The 20,150-nt window shown below is 41.7% G+C and overlaps 1 protein-coding gene across 3 annotated transcripts in view; it reads left to right on the top strand.

The window, feature by feature from the left end:
• The window catches only part of ENTPD4 (ectonucleoside triphosphate diphosphohydrolase 4), a 136,292-nt gene that overhangs the window by 63,349 nt on the left and 52,793 nt on the right, over positions 1-20,150 (top strand). For all 3 annotated transcript variants that reach the window (XM_085633251.1, XM_085633252.1, XM_085633249.1), the window contains exons 5-7: positions 9,461-9,611; positions 16,940-17,043; positions 17,945-18,004. In XM_085633251.1, coding sequence (XP_085489377.1) covers positions 9,461-9,611; positions 16,940-17,043; positions 17,945-18,004 — 315 coding nt within the window. The remainder of the gene's footprint in view (positions 1-9,460; positions 9,612-16,939; positions 17,044-17,944; positions 18,005-20,150) is intronic.

Here is a 20,150-nt window from a genome sequence, read left to right as displayed (position 1 = left end):
TTCTCTCCTTATTCTTATGTTTGTCCTGCTCCTGAAGCATTTTTCTCTTATTTCCTTGGTCATTTGGCATTTAGCATGCATGCAAGTGCATGTTTCACACCTGCCTCTCGCTTTGTTTTCTTTTATCAGCATGTGCTTGTGCTCTTAACAATTCTATCGAAGCCCCTCAGATCTGTCGTCCTACCCGCATGTCCTGCTTCTTTCTCTCTCTGTGTTTTGTTTTGTAAAGTGCACACTTGAGCTTTTTCTTTTCTTCACTGACCCAGCCCCCTCTTTGTGTACCTGTCCCCCAGTCAAATGCTGTTTGCACCTCCCTCTGTGTTTGAATATTGCTGCAGTTTATTTTTGGACTCTCACTTCCCTACTCCAATCCGCCCCTTCTTCCCAGCCTTTCCCTCCCCTCCTGAGCATTTCACTATCTGCCCCTTCCCTGCTACCAGTCTAGCCTGCATGGTTCTAGAGAGCTTATAACCCAGCCTTGAGTTCTGCCTAGCAAGTTCAATGTTTTTTAACCCTCACCTCAGCACATGTCAAGCATGTGTGTGTCCTGGAAGTAATTTTTGTAATACACATTTAGTGAGGCCCAGAGGGGAGCACTGTGATCCTGGGAGCGCACCATCTGCACCCTCCTTTGGTTGAGTCAGACTACCTTTAGCTCACTGGAGCGTAAAGGACTGACAGTGGTGGCAGAGATATTGTTTCCAGTGACACAGCAGGCCTTTTACCTGTCCATACAAGGGAAAGTGTTCTACTCACTGCTCCTGCTTCTTAAATTGGTTGTGGATGGAGTGTGTGTGTGTGTGGTACAAAAGCATTTCCTGGACCGTGATTTATTGACTTAGCTGATATTTGAGACACTAACTGCTCACCATTTCCTTGAGTAAGCCTTGGTACACTTGACTTTGTTACCTTGAGGGTCAGTGCTAAAGGGGTGTACTTAGTGCTTAATTTTGGGCCCAATAATAGTGGTAAGCTCCTGGACACCTGTGGTAAAAGGCTTGGATTGGCAGTCTCAGCCCAGAATCCTTGGATTTCTCTGTGACTCTTGAACAGGTTCCCATAATAAACATTTTTATACTTTCAAAGAGAAAGATTGCTGGCATCACTATTGCTTTTGCCAGTGCAGCCATTTTATTTTCCCAACCATCTTTATTGAGTTTTTAAAAATCTTTTTGGTATTGGCTGAAACACGCTGGTGTATCTTGCTTGCATCATTTCATGTGGAAATACAAATATTGGATAGCATTCAGTTATGGCATTTCTAAATTCATACCAGATAACATGGTTTCGCCAGTACAGCTTAAAAAGAACCTGGCACTGCAATGCCAAAAGCGGCAAGCTCAATGAACAATCAAGACTGGTTGGCTTTGCCAATCCTTGTTTTAGAATTGGATATCCTACAGTCATTGCTTATGCAGATCTTGGTAATTGTTTGGAAGGTTTGTTTGGTAAAGATCAGGCAATGACAGGTGCCAGAGGGCTGAACATGTATATAGGAAAATAAATTATGTTGTGTTGCTGCATAATGGTTAAGATGAATAGGAACAACAACAATCTGCATGAGCAGCAGTACACTTTGAGAACTCAGGGTTGTCCTGGGGTTAGTATGTGTTAAACCAGTATCTGGGAAGGAGAAGTTGCATGTACAATGAGATAATTTTATGATTCCTTATTTTCCAGGACCAGATTGGTTGCCAGGCTACTAAGTGCAGCCTTTGCTTGAATGAAAAGGCACAGTACGAAATAAGTCTACAATTGAGAAATGACGATTGTTGGGCAACTGTTCGGCAGAACAATGGGTATCTACATTACCAATGATGGGTCCAACTCTGTATGCATAACTTATAATTGGTAATTCCACCAGCTTGCAAAAAATATCACTATAGCACAAGGAAAGGCTTAATGTGGATGGATGGATGGATACAGGCTGAGAAGTGTCATCAATGCATAATAGTGAGGACTTTCTGGATGAGAAAGGTTTAAAGTTCTTTCAAAACGATAGACTAAGCTGGGTGCAAGTTGGTGGGCAGCGTTTTCAAGCGTTGTTTGATAGGTTGTTGCCACCAGAAGCTTGTTATTTCCATGCAGCTATATTCTGTGCCTGTTTGTTAAACTGTCCTTGTGTAATACTTCCTGTAACTGTTACACGGCTTTGTATTCCCTACACAAATGGTGGCTAACCTGTATTTCCAAGACGTCATCTCAGGGTGTCCGATACTGTTTAGTCAATTAAATAATATTAGCTTATTAATAAATTATATACACATAAAATGCAAAAAGTGAAACTGAAAATGTTAATTCGCCCTCGAAACGTGAAAAAATTTGGCATCCTTAGCTTGTTTTATGGAGCACTACACGTTACAACAAACAGCAGCATGGACGATTTGTTGCCGCAATTGAAGCACTATTATACACCAACAAAAGGAACGGATTCATTAGAAGCAAAAAAACAATATAATATGTTAGTCTGGCCTATTGTTTTGTATTTTAGAAATAAAAAAATTGAAAGGCTGCAAACAGCCTTTTAAAATAATTTTTTTGATTTTTGTAGTTTTTTTGTTTGTGAATTATAGAAAATAGTTCATAATTTGTGTATTTGTTTTATGTATACTTGATTCTGTAGTTTGTGCATTTGTTTAAGGTTCAAATCGTACAAATTGTTAAGGCTGGGGTCCCGGCATCCAATAGTTAACCAGTGGGAGTCCACAGAAGTACAAAGGTTAAGAAACACTGCCCTACACCATTCAAAATAAAGGTTGCTATTTTTGTTTGAGGCAACTTTCTCTGTCCTCCCCATACTCCAGAGTATAAAAATAATGACTACTCTGTGGGGGATTGTGTGCCTCTCTCTCTCTCTCTCTCTCTCTCTCTGTTGGGAAAACCATGCTAATGAAGCTACACACTGCGTCATTGGGCTAGATACCTATAAATAAGGTCTAGGCTGGTGATGAAATGTAATACTCGGTAAAGTACTAATAAACAGCCATTTAAATACTAATAAATATTTAAAGTGTTGTCCGGAATGAAACATTTAAAATATTATCTCCAATCAACTGTGTTTAATATAAAATGAGTTCCATCCAAGACATTTAAAACCTCTCATTCCCTTTTTTCTTTACCTTTAAGAACATGCTATGGGATTGCTTTAACAATTTACATGTACATGGTTACATTAGGACCAGTCCTTCCTCTGATTATCAAGCTTCTGAGAAAGCTAGAAAGGATACTGCTTGGACCTGGGGGCATAGCACACTCCCTTGCAGCCTCTGAAGCACAGGAGGGCCTCACTCCTTCAGTGGACCCCCAGTCAGCCCAAGACCAATAAAGGCACATGAGATATGGGAAACTTGTGGGCCTGTCATCACTTTCCAATGTGAGCACCATCATTTTTAGGTCTCGCATGTGACAGCTCCTGCACTAGCGCATCTGCTCTTATTTGCAAGAGATATTGTTTTCTGCAAGGACCTTGAAACTCACCCTTTGCTTACCATTCATTAGCTTCATTGTCACTCTTATTTGCTGCTTCCAAATTGTCCCACACGTGCCAGCTTCACTTCCTTTTCTTTTGTCTAGAACATGGATCAAGTACTGATCTCTTAATCTTGATTGGGGTCTTTCCGCAGCTGGTACTGGGATTGAGGTACTATTTTTTTTTTTCTAGCTTGCACAGTCCTGGTTGCTTCTTCCCTCCCACCTCCATCACCCTGTTGTCTGTTTCTTATTCCCTCCTACACCAATCAGTCCAACCTCTAGTCTGTGCTGCCTCTTTCCTCCCATCTCCCACTCTCCACATCTCCTGTTCTCCTGGTTACCTCTTCCCTCCCATCCCTTACCCTCCTGTAGTCTGTGTTACCACCACCCCCACCTGCCATAAGAAAAAAAAGCACTATGTCGCACTGGCCATGCCATACCATTTTTGGCGTAATGATCTACAACATGGGTAAAAGACATTGACAAAGCCAATAGCTCACACAAAACCAAGACCTGTTGGTTTGGTTGCAAAGAGAGGAGTTGTTCACGCTCGTGATGTGTTCTTCCTAATACGAGACCCTGGGGTCCCATTTGATCGTCCCCTTTAACTGCCATCTAGGTTCCTGTTTTTTTGGACGGACTGAGCATGGATGTCATAACCATATGTGATCTTTTGAAAAAAAGCCTTTTCTGCACTGCTTAAAGAGGGGTTTGAGCTGTGAGCACAGTTGGCCTTTCTGTTATGTGGAAAGACACCTCCTCCCCCATGGAGAAGTATTTATTTTATGAGCATAGTTGATGAATGGCGGACACATGTTGGGGGTCAGCCCTCCCGAGACGTGGGCTGCCCCAGATTCCCCCCTCCCCCTTTTTCCAGGGGCATGATTTTATTTTGAAGAATTGTTGTTTTTTTTTGCCCCAGGGGGGAAAGATTGATCTACTCCACTAGCCACCAGGGAGTGCATAGGCCCATGTAATGGCTATTTTGATGTTTATTTCCAAGCTATCACAAAAATAATTGTCTGCAGCAAGCACAAATGCATGCAGACATCTATACCATGCCAAACACCTATACAGCTTGCCTTTTCCAAATCAAACCTGCCCAAATGGCGAAATGTGCACTACTTTTTAGGTGTGGCCTTCGATTTCATTAAAATAAATAAGGGCCAGGTCTACAAAGATTTTGTCATGTTTTTGTGTCTGTTTTCATGTATATCTTATGCAAAATATTTGTTATGATTTTACAAATTAATGCAAATGGGTATCTGTGTTGCTTTAAAATATATATATATATAACACAGTGCATTGTGCTGTCTTGTGTTACTTTGTATTAGGTAGGCATTTCATGGGCGGTGCGTGCGCATTCCTGTGCATCCACCCTTGGTTTTTGATGCAAATCCATACCTACAAAGACTTGTAGACATGGACTTGCGCCAAAATCTGGCACCTGCCTGAGGCTGGTATAATTTCTTCTCTTTATTTCCCGTTTGCATGTTTACTGCAGCACACATACATAGAGCAAATAGCCCCAAATGGTAGTTCTTATTCAGGAAAGGGTCCATTCCTGCACAAAAACTATCCAGACAATAACACCAACACCCTTACACTATGTTGTAAGAGTGCCTGCTTTGGTCCAAGGCAGCGCGCAGTACGCGAAGTGAACAGAACTGCACCGTTTTTTGGAAGATATGATGCCGTTCTGCTCTCCCCAGGTGACGCAACGCAGCACAGCAACTTTGCTTGCTGCATTGCACCATTTGCCCCATGGAAGTATTTTGTGGTATTGCGTATGTGGCAAGTTGAAGTAATAGAAGGGTTAATCGGAACAGTGCAACACAGTTTTCCAGATTAAACATGCTTCCTCGCTTGTGTGGCTGACCCAAGGGGTACTCTCATTGACCTTGGTTTGATCCTTTCCTGTTGGAATCACCATTCCCAGCCACAAAGTGGGGTAGTGTTTTATCAGGACAAATGGAGTAATGCTGGGTCGTAGGGCTTTTGTGGATTTTATCTGAATTCAGAAGTTTGCATCACAGAAAGGTAAGGAAAATAATAGATTTTAGCCAAAGTTTGAGGTTTACCGGGCATTGTGGGTAAGAAAACGTTTGTGGGTTGCACATTGTTTACAAGGGCTTCTGGGTGAAAACAAAGCCTGAGGAGAGCCATGAAAGCCACACTGCCCTGAGCTCCCACTGGTGTCTACTTTTAAAAAATGTGCGTATTTGGTAGGTTTCTCTGGGAACTGGCTAAGCTAGGGCCCAAAATCAACAGCAAGCCAAGTTGCAAAAAATGGTCCGTTTTGCATTGAAAAATATGATCTATCCATTTTACGTTTTGTGCCCTTGTTATGATTGCATTAGCCCCACCCACATAACTTGGGTACCAATTTAATCAGGAGACTTTGGGTGAATGCTGGGTGGTAGGAAATGTGTGACTCCCAGCAGATTCCAGAACTTTACGTCCCAGAAATGTAAGAAAAATGTTTTCACCCAACCTTTGAGGTAAGCACAGGCTTCTGGGTAAGAAAACCTTGCTAGAACCACACAAGTCACAGCACCCACGACGTCCCCTGATTGTTTAGTTCTCATAAATGTCTGGGTGTGGTAGGGTTTCCTGGGAGGCAGCTGATCTAGGGCCCCAAATACCCAGCTACTCACGTTGTAAAAAATAAAAAAACAACGATACCTCGAGGAGAAGAGTGTAGTTCAGTCGTGTTTTGTGGTGTTTAGTGTCTCGGGCACTAGGCCCAGCCACACAAGTGGGGTACTGTTTTTAACGGAAGACATGTGGGAACACGGAATAGTAGAACATTTGTCACTACCAATTGGATTTCTCTCAGTTTTTGCCTTCCAAATTGAGCCAGTGTGCAAGAAAGAAGACATTTTGCAAAATGCCCTTTGAACAACACTGCTCTCAAGCTCGGTATCTGGTGTGCATTTCAGAAATTCATGTTTTTCACTCGTTATATTTTACCATAAGAATTGCTATTTACTTGGTGCACAATTAAAAAACATTTTAAGGTGGAGCTATGTTGTTGGCTCTGGCTACCTCAGGTTCATGAAGAACTTGCAAAACCCTATATATCCCTCGACCAGAAGGGTTTAGTGGATGTAACTGTATATTGCTGTTGTAAATCAGCCATCATGACGATATAGATGAAAATGGTGTCACAATGGTTAATTTTTCCTACTCCTTTTCAATATTTATTTTAATTTCAACAGTTAGTTTATTTGGGAAAACCTCAGATCTACACAAATGCCCCTTGCTGATTTCAGAATGCTGACTCATTTTCAGAAATGTATAGCTTTCCAGCATCACCCATGGGTAGGTTGAAAGCACAAAAATTGGGGAAATGGGCTACCTCTTAGAAAATGCCAAAACTATGGTATATATATATATATTTTCTTTAATTCAGATCTGCTTGTTCCTGAAAGCTGCGAAGATGGTGATTTCAGCACAGGAAACCTTTTTGCTGATGTCATTTTTAGGAAAATAAATAGACTTGCTTGTGCAGCCCTTGTACCCAATATTGAGGCTAACCCCCCCCCCCCCCCCCCCCCCCAAATGTAGCTGTATTTTGGCTAATTTCACCGTCTCCTCCAAAGGAATCACAGACCCTTGGTACCCTTAGAATCTCCATGATGATTGGAAAAAAAGAATGCGAATTTGTCATGGATACCTTTTGTGGTGAAAAAAAAGTTATGGAGTCATAAACAAGAAGTACCCCAAGTAGCAAAAAAAGAAAAAGACAAACAAAAGAGATCAGCAATGGAGTGGGAAATCCGCTACTTTTTTGGGGGGGGGATAAGGGGGTGGGGGGGGAGGTGGATATTTTTATTAAACCAGCACAGTATAACATACTGTCATCGCATTTAAGTTATTTTTAAAAGGCATTGCATTGTTATCGACAGATATCTGCTACTTTTTAAGCGGGTTAGGAGTACTTGTACTTTGTTTTTCTAAATGGTTTTTGTATACATTTGTAGATTTATAAATCTATAACGAAGGGGGAGAGAGGGCAAAAGGTGCAACAGAGAGAGAGAGAAAAGGATAGGGGAGAGAGTGGCAGGAGAGAACAAACCGAGAAAGGCAAAAAAAATATGGGACAGGCTTATGGCAGCAGAAACCAATATGAAGTACACAGAGGCAAAGACTGACTGACTGAAAGGTAAAGAGATTGAGGTATAGAGATTGAAGAGTGAAAATGCTACATGCGATGGAGTGCATTGAGACTGTTCAGCTGCTATCTAACACAGTTCCCAGGGTCAGAGCAATGGTAAAGAAAGCCCTGCTCAGTACTGAAGAACTTGAACCTGCTGCCCTGCTTAGTGTATGGTTAACAGTAACCGGGTATATTTGCATGGGAGGAAATGACCAAGTGAGTGAAAAGCTGTGTGAAAGCCCCATCCACGTCCGTTAATATTAAATTGTCATAACGTATAGCATTCAAGAAGCCGGGATACATAACTGAGAAATGCAGCTGCATACAATATACACCTCTAGATTTTTATAGGGAATGAAATGTTATAGGGCCACAAGCCAATTACGTTTGGTCAGTCTCCTCACGGTTACATTATTTTTGACACACTATTGCAATTTGAGGAAGGAAGTAATGCTGTGTGTGTGTGTGGGGGGGGGGGGGGGTTGATGGTAAAGAACAGACACCAGTTCTTGGGAGAGCACAACGTGAGTGAGACAGGGGTTTGAGTACACTTCACGTCTTTTTGTCTCCAGATGGCATTGCCCTATACCGAGCTCTCCTGCCTGCCAGTCCTGGGCTCCCTTCTGCAGCTTTTGACCTGCTCTGTGTAGATGCTAGGCTTCTTCTATGCTCAGAATGCAGATCCCTGTAGTGGACAAGTCTTCGTTTCTTGAATCCTGAAGATGCCCAATGCAACTTGGCTGAGTGCTATAGTTAACCACTTCCTCCTCAGCCTCTGGCTGTTCTTGGCATATAAGTTGCCCACCTCTGACATATTGTGGGCTTTCTGGGTCACATTCTGGCTATGCTTTATATAAAATTGTCCGCTCTTTGACATTTTCTTAGAATTCGTGGTGCCTTTCTGGCTTTCCCTTGCATAACGGTGGGCCAACCTGTACATATCGTGGACTTTCTGAGCAGAATTCATCTAGCCCTGGCCTAATGTCCCATCCTTGACATATGTGTTGCGGTTCTTGACATAATTTTGTCTTTCCATTGCCTATTGTTAGCTGTGGTGCAGTTTTGCATATCCTCACCTTATTGTGGTTGGTCCTAATATAAATCCTGCTGTAAGTGGCCTCATGGTGGTAAAAATCCTTATGTGCTCGGTTTCCTAATATTTTATAATAATTATGCAACAAGTGCTGAACCTGCTCATATGTGACAGTAATACATGTGAGTTTTCATCAAAAGTGACAACCTGGTGCATGAGAATTAAAGCTATATTTCCGCCTTAAAGTCTGAACAAGTGATAATTAACCGCACCGTAGATACTCTGAGCACCTCGGTTTTGTACTTTATTAGGGTGATAATTACCGATCCAACAAGGCGCACACTCCTCATTATGTGCTAGGACAGCAGACCTGTGACTTTTTTAATTTGCGCCTATTTGAATCAAGTAGTGAACGAGGGCATGTGGGAGCAGTATGCCTGGGCGATGAACTTCGCTCCATTCCCGGAGTTTGTGGAGTTTTCTGCACTCCTCAGAGCTCGCGGAGTGCAGAAAACTCCGCTTCGCGATGTGCAGCAGAGTTTTTTCCCGCTCGCGATCGCGAAGTTAAGTTCGCAAGCTGCAGCTCAGGTGTAATTTCTACCCGAGCGGCAGGAATACCAGAACAAACTGCAGTTTCCACTGCACTCCGCCACTCATGGAACTGTGCTTAGGTTTTTGTAACTTTGCGGAGTTCCGCATAGCAAAACTCCACGAACTACGCCCAGGTCTAGGGAGCAGTACACCTTATAGGCTCGATTTCTTAGCGATTGTGATATTTGTTTAATTTTTTTCAGGCATTTCAGACATTGCAAACACTCCAGACAAGGCAAGCGATTACATTTATCCGTTGCTGAAGTTTGCTGCTTACCATATTCCCAGTGCCAAGCACAAAGAGACTCCACTGTACATCCTCTGCACAGCAGGACTCCGGATCCTTTCTGAAAGGTAACGCTTTCTTTCTGCACTCAGCTAGAGTTCAGTTTTTTCTTTAGTTCTGTAAAAGTACTTAACCGGATTTTGACTACTCTCCTGTGTCTTTGAGGTGACCAGCTTTTGTGTAGATTTTAATAGATCGAAATACTGTGTGTTCTCGGTTAACTATAGCTTGTGGTCTCCTTGAGTTACCAAACATATGAGATGCCTATTTTGCGTATATTCCAGTGATTCAAATCTCTTTTCTCCCAAGTTATTGAGCCACCCGATATACAATTCCTAGGAATGGCTTGTTCGATGCAGAAGAATTACTTTAAATTGTCATGTAAACAAAGGAAAATGTATCCTCAAAATTCAGTATTTGTTTTCCAAAGGAGTACCTGTCTTTTTACATGGTTTCTTATTGGGCATTTCTGGAGTACAAGTATAGAGCTATGTATCGCTATAATAAATCTCCTTTTGAAAATGGAAATAGAGTCACTTTAAATGTTTACCTTGCTAGTTCTCCAAGAGCAGACCGTAGCTCATTGTTAGTTGTGGAGGTTCATTACGTCCGTTTGCTGGTAAAGTGCTTAGTATTGTCTGATGTAGTGAGGCTTCCAGTGCCCCAGCCCTGCGTAACATATGTTCCATTAACAGTGAGGCCGTTAACAGGCATTCATTTTATACTCAAGTGTCAATAATCTATTTAAAGCAAATAGTGTCCTGTGTACTTTGAAAGTGCTTTAAGACCTTCTAAGCATGCGTCATGTTTAAGTTTGGATCTAGGGACTAAAACGTGATTAATCTTGAAACTGCCTGTATTTTAAATCTTACTTAAGCAGCTAAAATGACACTATTGATGCACTTAATTTGTAATCATACTAGATGATTTGTAGGTGTGCACTGATTTTAGCTGATGTCTCTACCATGGAGCACCCACATCCCACCTCTGTGATGAGATTTCCTCAAATTAATTCATATACAAGTGCAAATTCGAGTGTACTCTTACTCGTAAAGGAAGCTATGCTCAGAAAAAGCTATATGAATCGTTCCATTAGTAACTAGCTGGAATCCTATCCTCCCTCATTGTGAATCCTTGATTCTTACAGAAAATACCTAAAGCAAACACTCTGATATTGGTAGTGCATTTAAAATCCTTCTGTAACTTTGGTACCAGTTTATCAATAGAAATTTCTACTTTGCTGTAGTATTGAATATAACCCATTAAATGCTCCTGATATGTTCTCTGTCAAATGTCTGCAAAAGTTTAGTATTTTTAAACAATAAGCATGCCTTTTGCTTCAGCCGCATCTATTCCTCCTTTTATCGACTCTCTGCTTTAACAAAAAAGTGCTGAATACAGCGAAATTGTTTGAAAACTATGGTCCAAATTCAAACCTAATAAGTATTTTTTATACTTGTAATAAATAGCACTTTCTTTTTGGGGTTACAGGGGATTACTTGAAACATACTATGTGTAAAAACAGAAAAGAAATCCAGAAATAAGTCTTCACTGTCTTAAGTATTACATTGTTTTACACATCCTTTTAACATTGTGATGGAAAGCTTGCGACCAAATCTTACGAATAATAAAACTATTGGAGCCATGTAGTACATCTGCTGGGTTTTTTAACTTGGACATGTTAAACACCAAGTACCTGGAGGCGGGGTATATCATGTTCCGTTCCAGTTTGAGTACCACCATTTCATGGTCCAAAACTCCCCAGGAGTGAACTGAGCATCCAACACATGTCGGAGTTCATTAGATATTAACAGGAAATAATTAATCCTGGTATGTGTCACGTGTACACAAGAAGTAAATGTGTATTCCCTGTCTTTGGGGTGCGTCCGTCTCCAGGAGTCCACCAGGGCAAAGTCTGAGCTTAAGTGTTGCAAAAACAGCGGTCCTTATTATGTCGTGAGTCAGGAGTACCTGACCTATCGATAACTGGGTCTGGGGTAATATTCCAATCGCCCCCATTTAATTTCTTGGCCTCACTGAAGAAGACAATCAATCTGGCTAATTTATATAAAAAAGCAGAGTCATCCCCACCTGGGGCATACACTGACCCAAAAATGAGGAACTTGTAACTTAACAAAGATATATCTACCAACTGCATCCGTCCAAATGTGAGACTCCCGGTATGGCAAGTGAATTGTAACAACCATTTTCCAATGACTAAATGTTGTGGCGTGGGCTGGATCATTTGGTTTTGTAGGGCATTCACCCATTCCCTATGTGGTTTATCACACTCTTATTTGGTCAGGTGGGTCTCTGGAATGAGCGCTGTATCCGGTTTCCGAATACCAATGATAGAATGCACTTTTTTCCTGTTCATATTGTTGGTTAGGCCATTCATATTCAGAGATACAAGAGTCTCCATCCGTGCATCATCATTCTTTTTCAAACCGTACAGTAGATGTTCCGGATACTCAGGTTCATCATATTTGGTCGTAAGGCCATCCATTGTAATAAGAATCTTTGCCGTATCCAAGAGGCCGTATTGTGTTTCCCGTTTCCTAAGTCAAGGCCTAAGTGCCAAAAAGTGTTTCCGTTTCAGGTAGTGTCAAATGAAAAATCACGTAAGAAAAGCACTTGGCGGTTTTCTTATGTTTATGGGCCATGATTGTTTGCAGTGCAAAAATGAGACAGGCATGTTGATGACTCAAATAGCAAGTAATGCTCTGCCGTGGTAGATCTGGGAAGGCAAATACTGGGATCCGACCCTGTATGCTTTCTGAAACTCCAGGGGTGGGACAAAGTTAATGCCCAGTAGATTCGTAATCAGGGTACCAAGATACTGCAGCATATTATCTTATTGAGCATTTTCTGGGTCTCCAGGTCAATTGTCTTCTGACGCAGTTCCCAGATCTAAGGGCACCACCTAGGTCTGTTATCCCAGGCGGTTTCACAAGTCTATGACCCTCTGGTCCAGTTTGGATTGGGATATAGTAATTTCCCCACAGAGAGATTGCACGTCTGCGGACGTTGCTGTTACCGCATCATTGACTATAGAGATTTTAAAATCTGCTAGTTCTTTCAACAATACAGCCAAGGCAAACTCCGACACTGCAGCCGCTTCTGATACAGCCATTGCATCAGCTTGAGCACTCCTTGCTAGTCACTGTCCCTGAGAATGTTAGTTGTCGGGTATGTTTCGACTTTGGCATGGGTGATATAAGGGTGTAACTGCAGCGTGATTGACTCCCTGGTGATTGTGTATTTTTGCAGTGATCAAACCCCTCCTGAGTTATTGACCAGCTGCTGCTTTTTTCCTCTGGGATATCTCCAGCTAGGCATTGCCAAAGTCTGGTCACATGCATGGTCTTAGGCAGGGTTCCCGGTGTACCAAATGGAGAGGGAGTCCGCGGGGGGAGCAAACGCACACTGGTCAATTGTCCATTTGACCAACAATCCGTAATAGAGGCCCATGTGTTCAGTTAGAAAGCACGGGGAAATACTGTGTGCTTGTAGTGAAATGCACTCCCTCTCCTCCAATCAGCCCAATCCAAATGGCCCCTAACATAAATGCTATATTCCTGTTTCAAAACCATTGGTGGATCACCCTTCAAAGCATAATGAAAGAACCTGGAAGTCATCCAAGCAGTCTACACATCGCATCACTCGCAAATTCCAATGCAATAAAGTAGGATGTAGAAGCAGGACAACTGTCCATCACATAGAGGGGAGAAAAACCAATATGGCCGCCACAGTAGAGTCCATTCTGTCTACTGAAGTTCTGCAGCAGTGTCTCTGAAGGCAATATTAATTCCGGCGACATGTTCAGGTGCGTCTCCTGGGGGAGTCAATATCTTAGCAGAGAGTGGGGGGGAAGGAGGCTGGAGAGTCGGGCGGGGGGGATCTGGCCCAAGCAGGAAGGCTGCATTTCTGTTCTCCAGGGGCTGGGAGGTGAGGGCGGCTTGTCTCCTCCCAACTTCCTCTTTCATTGGCGTCAAGGGGTTGGGGTCACTCGACCTCTCCCTCTCAGATCACTTGTGTGCACCACCGTTCTGCAACACTTGCAGCTCCCGGTCCTTCAGTATTGCAGGAGCCCTAGGCCAATGTGGCCATACTACTCGGCATTCAGCATCACCCCTTTCTTCTTTTGCAAGGTATGGCATCTCATCTTTCGTAGCTACCATAAGTTCGTCAACAGAAATTTCTTCTGTATCAAGCCCCAACTGTACCTTGATCACTCTGTAGATGTGGATTGTAAGTGCCAGTGATTCTTCCAAAGAGAAGCCAAATGACAGTAGGGCTATTTTAAACAGCAAGACCATGGAGTCGTGGACTAGTTTTTTATTTTATTTTTCCATTGCCTGCCAGAGAAACTTCATAAACTGGTGATCATGGATGGTCACCACCTGCTGCTTGGTTATCATAGCCCACAGTGGAAATATAATGATCCAGGCCGCGCTTGAATATATTTTATGACGTCCATTAATTGAATGAGGGGTATTATTACTAAGCCGGCAAGCTGGCTGAGTTAGTTGGCTGTTTGTTGCTGATATTGATTTGAATTCCTACAAGAGCAACTTTGCCATTCATCATTTTGAGATTGATAGCGTGATTGCCATTACGTTTGGTAAAACTTTAACAACTACTAATTTGCATCATTAGAAATGGCAACACGTTGATGTTAAGCACTTTATAAAAAACATGATTTTGTTTAAGACAGGCTTCCTCTGCTAGTCTAAATGCTGCAGGGCTTTTTTGCCTGTCCTTTTAATGTACATTTGCACTCCTTCTCACGGCTTCCACTTTAACCCTGCCTTCAGCAGGATGATGATGAATCCCTCCACCCAGGCCATCGATATACAATCAAGTGCATTAAATCAGAAAGCTACTCTGTGAATTAATTCTAACACTCTGGTAGTAAAAGCATTCTCTATTACTGCAGCTTAGGTGTACACAGAAGCTTCAATAATTTTTCATTGTTGATATTTCTACAGCCTTTTACGTCGTTATGGTCCAGTATTTGTGTGTGGACCTCACCAGACACCAAGCTACACGTTAATTTTCTGCTCATTTTTATGTCATTAACCAAGAAGGCTGCCCGAATGTTTGATATTGCAGCTTTTGTTTTTAATCTCACAAGACTTGGGGATGGCCCTCTTGGGGTCAGAGTGGCACTAGGTACAAGAAGGAAAACAACAAGGCAGCCTGGATAGGGCAGGCTTGCATGATCCAGTTTACAAACGCATTAAAAAATCACTTCCTTTTATTTGCTGCAATGTAAAATAAAAAAGTGCTGGTTGTGTTTGAATCAATGTGTGACATAGATGATTTAATATGCCGATTAATTGGAATTTTGAGATGTAAAATAGTCCGTCATGCCACCTGTGGGCAGCCTAATATACTAAATAGTTGATAGCACGGGACTTGAGATGTTTGCTCCTCTGTATTTATATTGTCTAATAGAGTAGTGACAAAAGGGGATGCCACACCTAAAAAGGTATATTTTGGGTCCTTTTCAGAAGATGGTGAGGGGTGGCTAAAGTCGAAGCTCTGTGAGCAGTGATTTGTGCCAAAGCTCTAAGAGCAAACCCAAGGAGATGATGGATGGAGCGCTGAAACTTTTCACTCACTCACCCCCAGTCACAGATCTGGGTTGAATCCATAATCGTTCTTTAGCTCACTTTTCCACCCCAGTTCAGACCTAGCTGTATGCAAATCAGTCTTGACCCTGTGCCTCATGGGAACAGTCCAGCCTGAACTGCCAAGCCAGGTCTTGCCTGGATGGAAAACAAGCATCCTGGGACTGGTTTCTGGGTAACACCCCTCACCAGGCAGGCTAGCTTGAATCCAGTGGCAAAGTGAGCAACTTACCCACGTTTGGGCATACCCTACCAACTTAGGGCAAACAAAGCAAACACACAGAGATGATGGACAGAGCGCTGAAACATTACAGACACTCGCCCCCGGTCACAGATCTGGGTTTAATCCATCCTCATTCTTTAGCTCACTTTGCCACCCCAGTTCAGACCAAGCCATATGAAAATCAGTCTTCATGGGAACAGTCCAGCCCGAACTGCCAAGCCAGGTCTCCCCTGGACCAGAAACAAGCATCCTGGGACCGACTTCGGGTTAATTCCCATCATCTGCCAGGCTAGCTTGAATCCAATGGCAAAGTGAGCAAGGGACCCACGTCTGGGCATACCCTGCCAACTTAGAGCTAATAAGAGCTGCATGGTACTTGTACATTGATATGAAATCTGCTCCTTGTTCTGCGTGTCCCTCACAAGACTATTGAATGGGACCATTTGCTTACACTTTACTCCCACAATTATCTGCTGCGACAAAAACAGTTCCTGATTTCATAAAAAAACACATTTTTAAAACTACAGCACATATCAAGCAGCCAGTGACGCACCGAAATTTCAGATATTTCCTGACTGGTGTATAAATAAATAGGCTATTTATGATTTTCATGAGTTAGATGAGCATCATTGCAGCTAGTGGAATTTTGAAACATTTTACAGTTTAATGTGAAATCGTTGTTGTGAATTTCAGTATCATCATTACAAAACTATATCAGTTTAATGGTAGAACATTGCAATTGCATATTTAAGTCTTTTTACATTTTTAATTTCTTGAGCCAATGCCTATTTATAAATGTAATTCAATAGAACACAATTAGAACAACTTATAGTAGTAGTAATACTTTATTCGGTTATAGATAACCATCAAAGTGTACACAACCAAAATACAATCGCACTAAAACATATACCATAAAAATATGTATCAATCCTCTTAGACTTCATCTCACGTTAAAAGAGAATGTATTAAATAGAAGTAGTCATCTCCTGTTCTATAGTAAAAACAAATGAGAGTACATCATCAATCTCTTAAAATAAGAACATCAAAACAACCTCATTAGAACAACTTAAAATGAAGGGCAGATTGGAGCAAAGAACAATTACAGAAGTGATAAAATATTCAAATGTTAAATCTGAATGATTAGTAATTTCGTTGTCTGTGTTGAATCTTCCAGCTAATGTCCCCTGTGAGTGACCATTAGAAAGCCCGATATTACCAAATGCTGTTTGATGCTTATGGGAGGGAGCGTGCTTGGCTAGGAGCGCTTTGAATTTCTTGTGATTTTCTTAAATGCTTCAAATCCCGTGTCTTGCCATTGACCTTATATTACTATAGTTTGCTCCATATAGTAGACGTGGACATCACTTGTCAATGTACAACTAGCCCACTTGGATGAAGTGGGGGCATCCAAACAGCTAAGAGAACTTGAAAGCAAATTTCAATTGAAATCACCAAAATGGAATGAAACCCATATTGAACAGTATTATTTTGATTTTGTACATTTTGTTGATGGATAGTAATTTCATGTTTTTCACAGTCAGCAGGAGGCAATACTAGAAGATCTCCGCACAGATATCCCTCTGCACTTCGATTTTCTGTTTTCTGATTCCCATGCCGAGGTGATTTCTGGCAAGCAGGAAGGTAGGTAATGTAATTTATTATTTGAATTGACTGTTATTTTGTACTGTTGTAGCCAATAATGTATTTCTGTAAGAAGGAGCTGTATAACATGTTGCAAACAAAGGCAGTGGCTGCATGAACTCAGTGTATGTGCAGCCGCTTGATGCTCCACAAGATACCTTCCTAGAACTGTGAACTTATTGGATCAGTGGAATGTGCTATGCTGGTTTTAACCAAGTTCCAAACCTAAGCGCAGAATATTTTTTCTTCACTATTTACCTTTATGTAAAATGTTGTTTAACCTCTTTAGAGAATTCAAACATGGCAGCCTAAACCAGTTTTAATCTGTAAAATCTCAGTTGCCAACCAGATGGATACCACCTTTTTCAAGATATAGCAACTCAGATATTCTAAGGACCCTAAAGGTGTCATACTCCTGATTACCCCAACATGTTGTTTTTTAATTCAGTGATGACTAGACTATTTTTGACTGAAAAAATTGTGCTATACAAGGACATCAGTGATTTTTCCCACGCCCTTTCAACTTGTTGAGTTTCACTGGTGTGTAGTGTAAATGTTCACATATTGGTAACATTTAAAGGCACCTTAACAAATTGTTCAAATGTTACTATAAACTTTACATACATTAATTCTATTTAAGGAATAGAGAACACTTTTTTTAAGGTGCAGGCACTAACTGGCTAACAGCAAATGAGGCAGAAACGACTCTAGTGATTCTACTCATGCTTAATTTATTGAATATTTAAAAGATAAATGCTCAGTTAAAGTGTTTAAACGTGTTTATTTTCCAGTAATATAAGAATGATCCTTGAATATTGGTATCTTGTTACATCAAACATGTTCAGACTTTGTGATAATAAAGCAAGTAAATATTTCACTATATCACATGTTCTTGTTGTAGGTGTGTATGCATGGATCGGAATCAACTTTGTTTTGGGAAGATTCGAGCACATAGATGATGGTAAGTGTAAAGTAACAAGAAAAGCTTTACCAATAATGGCTTTGCTTTCTGATGTATTTTAAATGCCAGCTCTAAAAAAAATAGTTTCTGAAGCTCCTTTGGGCTGCCGCACAAGCGTGATTGGCTCTTTTGCCCATGGAAGGAACAGCCCAACAACACAACCATGGAAAGTTCAAGAAAGAATCTCGGATTTTGTAATGTTGGTATCGGTCACATTTGGTCTGGGGACAGCTGGCAATCCAGAAAGTCTCCCAACCCCAGAATTTACAGAAAACTACACACAGGGGAGTTCTGGATGGTGCGGCTTGTTTGGATGCCACCACATTTTCGTAACTACAATGGAACGAAAACGTCAAACGTGGATTAAAAATACAGTATTTCCTCCTATTTCTGTAACAGAAAGCCCTGGAATTTGTAGGAAGCCACACAGTCCCACCACCCAGTGTACCCACTATTTAAAAACAGTACCTAAAATATGTGGGTGGACATATTGTATTGAACAGGAACGAGCCCAAACTGTCAACTAACAATGTGGTCTTCACAAGGTGAATGTTTTCTCATTTTACTGCCTCGTGAAATAGGCCCACCCACATATAAATGGGGTAGCATTTGCATGAGGAGACTTGTAGGAACATTGATCCTGTGTAAATTTTCCCATTTGCCGGAGGTTCGGGAGATTTCTGTCGCCAAAAAGTGTAGAAACTGATTACTTTCTACTCCCTATTCTTCGATAGTAGAGGACATTCTGGGTTATCAAACCGGCTCGGATTCCTGCAAAAAAAAAAAAAAAAAAGGTGCTAGAAGGAATGCTTGGATTCCTGTCAATCCTTCGGGCCATATTCCAGACCATTGTTTTCGACTACTGTGCCATTCTAGCCATACACTTGCCTTGTCCAAACCATTTTTCTCCTGCTTTACTAGGAACAGTCCAGCCTGAACTACTAGACCAGGCACATGGGAACACAAGCAACCTCCGATTTGTTTCCACCTATTTAGGGCTCGTCAGTGAAGTCCTATTGCACAGTTAGGTGACATGGAAGGCAAAATAATGATGGGCTGGGATGCGTCCCGAGCAATTACCATTGGCTGGGATTAGTTCAAGCATTCCACCCATCACTTTTGTGTTTACTTTATTGCGACACTCTTAAGTGCAACGGGTATGCCCAGATATTCGTCTCGTGCTCACTGTGCTTCTGAAACCAAGCTGCATCTGACTGAAGATGCCAAATAGGCTAAAATCGATCTTGGGTTGCTTGTGTTCCAGTTCAGAGAGGATGGGGCTTGACTGTTCCTCTGGGAGCAGGACCAAGGCTGATTTGTATATGGCTGGAAGTAATCGTAGGCGGCATTGTGGGCAAAAATAATGATGGACTGGCATGCCTCCTAGTGAATTACCAGTGGCTGAAATTAATTGAAGCATTCTACCCATCACTTTTTTGTTTACTTCGGGATTCATAGAAGTAACATTGTACTTGCTTCCAACTGTCTCTACCTTTTAGAAATGTCTAGGGTAGGTAAGTTTCCGTGGGTGGCTGCCAACCTCATACCCAAATACCATAGACCTCGTCTAGGGAAGCAATCAAGTGCTTCAAGTGCTTCAATCGGGGAAGTCTGTCTGTAAATATCTACTCAAACCCTTTGAGAACCTGCAAGTCTGTTTGCCCCAGCTACATAAAACCAGGAGCAACATTGATGTGGATTAAACCTTGCCAAGGATATCCTCCTGCATGAGGAAAGCTAAAGGAATTTACTTTGCTTTGTGAAAAGAAATAGCAAATAATTTTGACAAACGTCATGTTCGGCATGTTGTCTAGGATAGCCTATTAGGGTGAGTGAGATCCCCAGCGATATAACCCTTAGGGATGTTTACATGTTAAAAAATTGATGTTTGCGATATTCTTCCATATAGCCCAGGGGTGATATGACCAAAGGACAGTGACCCTAAAAGTGGTATTTCACTTTCAATTTTTCACCTGTGGACACCTGGAACTCTTAGAAAACCCACACATGTCGGATACCATCTCACTCAGCAGACCTAGAGAAACAAAACTTGGGATCACGTCTTGGCAGGGCTATGTTCCAGCGCAAACAACACTGAAGGGAATTGCCAAATTATGGAGAAAAGTCTGTCAAGAAAATAATGTTG

This window comes from Triturus cristatus, chromosome 11 (genome assembly GCF_964204655.1).
Source record: "Triturus cristatus chromosome 11, aTriCri1.1, whole genome shotgun sequence".
Lineage (NCBI taxonomy): Eukaryota > Metazoa > Chordata > Amphibia > Caudata > Salamandridae > Triturus > Triturus cristatus.
The sequence above is the reverse complement of the archived record's forward strand: the minus strand, read 5'-3'. Positions and strand labels throughout refer to the sequence as shown.